Source organism: Aegilops tauschii, chromosome 7, assembly GCF_002575655.3.
Source record: "Aegilops tauschii subsp. strangulata cultivar AL8/78 chromosome 7, Aet v6.0, whole genome shotgun sequence".
NCBI lineage: Eukaryota > Viridiplantae > Streptophyta > Magnoliopsida > Poales > Poaceae > Aegilops > Aegilops tauschii.
Genome location: NC_053041.3, coordinates 386,963,631 through 386,969,983, shown reverse-complemented (window position 1 = coordinate 386,969,983; position 6,353 = coordinate 386,963,631). Strand labels below are relative to the sequence as shown.

Here is a 6,353-nt window from a genome sequence, read left to right as displayed (position 1 = left end):
GGCGGCCACCATCAAAAGATAAAACATGCTTCGCTAAGTTGTGAGCTTCATAATTTGAGCTCCTAAATTCATGACTAAAACTGCAAAAATCAAAAAGCGAGGAATACTCTATTATTTCATGTACACCTGCACCATAGTTTGTCGAATTGTCCATTTATAAATCTTGTACCACCACTTTGCAGTCTGATGCGACCTCAATCTTCGGCAAGTAAAGATCATCTGCCAGCGCTGAGAGCGCTGGCTAGGAGTTCCCGGAAGCCGGAACATTGCGCGTGGAAATCTATACCTTATGATTCTGAGGAAAGACAGCCCATGTTTGGCTTAGGCCCACGTAAACGGCCCCTTACACTGACGTACGGGCCACGTTTTTGTCTTTCAGGGAACGTACGGACCACGTCTTTGTGCACCCCCGTCTGCGCAGAACTAGGAGACCCATCTCTCGATCTGAGCCGCGCAAAACCCTAGCCGTCTCCAAATCAGTCACCCGCCAGCCGCCACCGCCACCGCCACCGCCGCCACCTCCATGGACACTTCCCTGGCTGCCGCCGCTGTCACCGCAGAGGCCTCCGCCCCCGCCGCAGCATCAACGGAACCTTCCGCGGCTCCTGATGCCTCCCCCGCAGCCTCCTCCTCCTCCGCTGCCGCCGCCGGCGCCGAAGACCTCGCGGGGGGCGTGGCGTCATTGAGCCTGGACGAGCGGTTCGACTTGCTGATGAGCATAGGCGAGGAGTGCATTCAGCCCGACGAGCTCAAGCGGCTTCTGCAGAACAAGCCCGTCCCTATCTGCTACGACGGGTTCGAGCCCTCCGGCCGCATGCACATTGCCCAGGTTCGACGGAAACTTACCGCCTTCCCATCTAATAACTTCGGATCGAATGTGCGACTCGGTCAGGAGCATCCAGGAGGATACCTTCTGTTTCCAGGAAGAGTTCTTGGACAGGAATTTCGGATTTCAACTAATATCATTCCCAAATTTATGAGTGCAGTATGACTATCAAGTGTGCTGTTACCTGTTCGGCTGGTCTTATCATGTTCATGTTGTGATATGTGTCTACAGTCGTACTCTAGGTCTTTGTTGACCAGCTAATTTAATACCCAAACAAGAAGGTTATCACTTAGCATGGTATCACCTAGCTGGATGCTTACACTAGATGTATGCCTAGCCTACTTATTTCTGCTATCCATAAAACTAGGGAGTAGTCGAATTTTGATTTTTTTAGCTCTTAATCATATGTGCAATTGTGCATCAGATTGGTTAAATAGCATGTGCTGATTATAGATGACTGGGTGGTTTTAGTTGTGCTAGTAGTTTTTGGTTAAACTGCTGAGGTCTTTGGAGAATAAGAAACCAAAAGAAAAGTGTTAGTTCAGAGAACAAAGAGAGAGTGTCCAAAATAAGAGCATAAATAAAGCTAGAAAGAAGTCGGCAGCAAAAGCTCCTGAAAATAAGGAGCACTATCCTGATTCGTTATGTATTGGAGCGCCAGTAGATTGTTGTTATAATACCCAGCCTTGATTTATCCAGCTCTGTCAAACTAGAAAGATTAGTGAGTTTACCGCTCCCATATTTCGTTGCTTTGTTGTTCCATAAGATTAATAATAAGAATGAAACATCCTAGTATAAATGTTAATCTTACACGTGCCTTTAGCAATTCTTGATGTGCTTCCACAATTATTATGATGCCAGTATTGTGAAAATCGTTACTTTAGAGATGCAATGAGGCCAATATGCGCAAACTGTCAGATTGCAAGACCTGATAGGACTTGCTGGTGATAGACATTCTCATGTATTGTATTCACAGGGTGTTGTGAAGGCAATTAATGTTAACAAGATGATCAGAGCGGGATGCAAAGTGAAAATCTGGATAGCAGACTGGTTTGCACAGCTAAACAACAAAATGGGTGGCGATCTGAAAAAAATCCAGACTGTCGGGCGCTACATGATTGAAATATGGAAAGCAGCTGGTATGAACCTTGATGGTGTTGAATTCTTATGGTCTTCAGAGGAAATTAATAGGCGTGCAAATGAATACTGGCCACTTGTAATGGACATTGGCAGGAAAAATAATATCAAAAGAATAACGAGGTACGGCCATTTAAATTGCATATGCATCCAGATGATTCTTGACTTCCAAAGTTCGAACTCAAACATAAATTAGCTATCTCATTTTTCCTTACTTCACAGGTGTTGTACGATTATGGGTCGCTCTGACAATGAGGAATTGACTGCTGCACAGATCTTCTATCCTTGCATGCAGTGTGCTGATATATTCTTCCTGAAGGTTAGTATATTTATATTGCAGACATCCCTCTGTAAAATTGAAGTTTAACCATTCACATGATTTAAGTAAGGTTATTGATATTTTTTTATTTCACTCGATATTGTAGGGTGGTATACCTTTATTCTAGATTTGTCATTGATTCTCTCTAATCTGTTTCTTTTTGTAGGCAGACATATGCCAGTTGGGCATGGACCAAAGGAAGGTTAACATGTTAGCAAGGGAATATTGCGATGACATCAAAAGGAAAAACAAGCCAATTATTCTGTCACATCGTATCCTGATCTACCACTGCTGTGTTGTTTATTTTTTCTCTGCAGTGTGTTTTGTCTTAATATATTGATATATGTGTCTCGGTGGTTATGTCGTTAGAATTCCTTTGTAGTGTGTCATTGCCAGGTTGTATAAATTTTTTTGTTCCTTAACATGAATTACAGATATGCTCCCCGGTTTCAAAGAAGGCCAGGAGAAGATGTCAAAGAGTGATCCAACATCGGCTATCTTTATGGAAGATGATGAGGTTCTCAATTTTTTCTCTTCATGAACAACCTTTATTTATTTCAAAAGCTTATGCCACTTAATCACTCCATACAACCTCATCCAGAGATGTTTGAATGTTGAAAAAATTACTCGGCTAGGAAATTGTAGGGTATGGTCCTTGTCTGCCATGCAATAAAATGAAGCCCTAACCACCATATTTGGATGTTAGGTTTGGCGATTTTAAAGTTACTTTTACTCTTGATATGGGTAAACATGTTATTTCTAGTATTTTTAGAAGTTTCTACCACTTTAGTCTGGTCTGCACCGTGTTCATCATTTGCTTAGAACTTGTCTTTGTTGTTCAATTGATCTTGTAGATGGCATGTGGTCATGATATTATCAATTTATCAAGCTGGAATTTATAGAGCAAAATTTGTTTGTCAAGGTTTTGCCCTTTTCCTAAGCTGATATTGTACCCTAACCAAATTTATTGCAGGCTCAGGTAAATTTGAAGATAAAGCAAGCTTTCTGTCCTCCCAAAATTGTTGATAAAAATCCGTGCCTGGAATACATCCAGTACATTGTTTTCCCTTGGTTTGACAAGTTTGAGGTTGTCCGCAAAGAAAACAATGGCGGTAACAAGTAATATTCTTTTCCTGGACTTACTAAAAATTTGAAAATCTTATCTGTGTTGGTTGAATAAGCACACACACCTTAGTTAATCTCTGTTGAAAGTTGTGTACTATTGACTTTTTTTTTGTTTGGAGTTATAACCATGCTTGCTTTGAAACAGGACATTTTTAACCATGGATGAACTTGTTGCTGATTATGAAGCGGGTGATTTGCATCCTGCCGACGTTAAACCTGCTTTGGCGAAAGCGATCAATGAAATATTGAAGGTAATAGTTTTTATCATGTTTATTTTTCTTCAGTAAGGTGGTGCAGTCTTTCACGAGTCATTAACTTATGCACTCTCAGAGCATTACCAGTTTCTGTTTGTTTTTCTGATTTGTCCCTTTGCTGTATTTTTCATAATTCATTATTTAGTCAATTGTATTGTGAATTTGTAATGCCTGAGATGGTTTCTGTTAATCTTTTGATCATTCTGTCGCTGCATATCTCATATTTTGTGTCATACCTGGCAAATGGTATTGATGGATTATTTTTATTGTGGAGATGTCAATCTTGTGGCCTATTAATGCAATTATTAATCTGGACACCTGTGTTTTCTTTTCAATCAAGTTCCTTTTTACAGATATACTACCCCCATCTGAAAATACAAGACGTTTTTTCAGTTCAATTTGAACTGCAAAAACATCTTATATTTTGGGACGGATGTAGTAATTTGTAATGTCTCATATTTATTCATGTATAGATTTATTTGGCCTAATACCATTTTGCACTTTTCAGCCTGTTCGTGACCACTTCAACAGCAGCAGTGAAGCCAAAATTCTCCTCAATACTGTTAAGGTACAGCTTTGTACCCACTTGCATGAATGAATGTTAAAATAGAATGCTGGCTGTTATCTGGTTATGTAACTTACTCCAGACACATTAAGACTTTGCAACTTATTTCATCCTTATCCCCTGTGCTTCCGCTCTGAAGTGAATGATAACAGCAACTTGCCGGTTTCATTTTGAAGTGGTATCTATCTTGATAAATTTCCCCTGATTCTGACAGTGGGTTAATATATTTCCCCTGAATCTGACGAATGGAATTTTGATTTCTAGTACATTATCAGTATCTTGAGCCATGCATTTTTTTTAGAATCACCATGAGGGGGGGGGGGGGGGGGGTATGGGAGCCTCCCAACGGGGACCGCAATTGTTACAAGAATTACATAGGCACGTTGACACGTGAGAACGCCACGAGAACACGTCTTCATTATATCTGTTTGCTTTTTGAGCATGTTGTCGTTGTATTTTATTCAGTAGGCATAGCTGTGCATACTTAAGTGCATTTGTTCAGTTTGACTTCGAATCTCTGTTTTGTTTCCATTGCTCTTTCTCATAATACTTCAAACTCTTAGAGTTCTAGATATATCTGTTACTCCCTCCGTCTGGAAATACTCGTCGGAGGAATGCATGTATCTAGATGTATTTTAGTTCTAGATACATTCATTTTTATGCATTTCTCCGACAAGTATTTTCGGACGGAGGGAGTACTTTGCAAGGAATTTAATCCGGACACCTACTCTTTTGCAGAAGTACAGGGTAAGCAATTGAGGAGCAAATACCTTCCTGGTCATTACATGGACACCCAACAGACAATGGAAGCATGCACATTTTGGTTGGCGAGTTTCTGGGCACAATTTTTGGCATACTAATACCTCTATAGCTGATATGCATCAGAAACTGTCGTGATTATGTTGATCATTGTACAATGCGTGTCACCTTCAATTGAGAGTTAAGATGCTTGGCGTGACATTGTAGTTAACATTAAGGTAAACGCATTAAATCAGGCGACTGATTTTGTCAGTGTCAGTCCGTTCAATAGGGTCTGTGCATCTGCGTGGCCCTTACTAGCGCATTGACCGGCATGCTTCCATATGAGTTTGGTTCTTGTTTCGGTTCGTTTGGTTTCAAGTGCCCAGGCTGCGTCACATCGTTTGGTTGCTCGCGTTTTGGAGTTTTGGGCTAGTATCTTGCACACATGCACTGTAGCAGATACGCTATATCCTCGCCGGCCTGTAAATTTTTTAAACGCGGTCCGCAAGCCTGCCCGTATATGTATGCGATTGGGGGCTTTTTATGGTTCGCGTATTGGATAAGCTCCGCCGCAGTCCGTCCCTTTGTCGTCTCCTTTCCATGGCTGGTGGTGCTTGCCGGCATGGCGGGTTGTCGCCGCGTAACCTTGCTTGGCATGACACGGAGACCGGTAGCTCCAGCCGGTGCGCCGTCGAGCCGTGAGCGCGTGGGCCGGCTTCCACGAGGTCCTTTTCCCGCACGCTTAGGTGTCGGGTGGCGGATGCGGAGCTCCTCACCGCAAAGCGCGTGGTGGTGGAGGATCATGCTTACACGGAGGATCATGCTTACACCCCATGCTTGCCGCAAGTTGGCGGAGAAGTTCTACCTTGACCTTGACGATTGAGTCGGCCTTCCCTAGGTTTAATTTGTACTTCGATCAATGTTTAGCTATGTATGAACTTCGGTTGTGTTGTGAACTTTGTAGCACAAATTGGTTTCTTAAATTTGCAGAATGAACTATAGTGGATCAGTTCTGCCGGGACCTTCAAGTTTCCGCATTTTATAGTACCGATTTATACAGTCTACTAGAGTTGCTCTTATTGTGTTCGGATGCACATGCACTATAATTTAGCTCGATATGATTACCTTGCACATCAATATGGTGAGCTTATTAGCTATCACGCTGACCAGTGTTGTCATTGTATGTTACATTGGAGCAAAACCACAATGGTGGCGAATTGGACAAAGATTATGAAGTTTTTCTGCCCACTTGACCAGATCTAACGTGTGCACCCGTGCCTACTGTTTAAAGTAATCATTTCCTCTCTACTATCAAACGCTCTATAGCGTAATCGTTTATTTGTGTGTTACATGTCTGTTGTCATGAACTGTAGACTTTTGGAACCC

At 42.0% G+C, this 6,353-nt stretch overlaps 1 protein-coding gene across 1 annotated transcript; it reads left to right on the top strand.

Moving 5' to 3' along the window:
• The first annotated feature begins 377 nt into the window (after positions 1-377).
• Positions 378-5,237, top strand: LOC109740757 (tyrosine--tRNA ligase 1, cytoplasmic). Its single transcript, XM_020299809.4, has 9 exons — positions 378-829; positions 1,803-2,086; positions 2,186-2,282; positions 2,449-2,554; positions 2,717-2,799; positions 3,256-3,401; positions 3,553-3,658; positions 4,170-4,229; positions 4,965-5,237. The coding sequence occupies exons 1-9, from the start codon at positions 524-526 to the stop codon at positions 4,983-4,985; spliced, it is 1,209 nt and encodes a 402-aa protein (XP_020155398.1). The 5' UTR covers positions 378-523; the 3' UTR covers positions 4,986-5,237.
• The last annotated feature ends 1,116 nt before the right edge of the window (positions 5,238-6,353 follow it).

What these genes read in the sequence shown, in the direction of transcription:
- LOC109740757 (XM_020299809.4), top strand. Translation starts at nt 524, where the DNA reads ATGGACACTTCCCTGGCTGCCGCCGCTGTCACCGCAGAGGCCTCCGCC. An exon ending in CTGATATATTCTTCCTGAAG is followed by an intron (nt 2,283 to 2,448) that starts GTTAGTATATTT and finishes TTCTTTTTGTAG; the next exon opens with GCAGACATATGCCAGTTGGG. An exon ending in CGATCAATGAAATATTGAAG is followed by an intron (nt 3,659 to 4,169) that starts GTAATAGTTTTT and finishes TGCACTTTTCAG; the next exon opens with CCTGTTCGTGACCACTTCAA.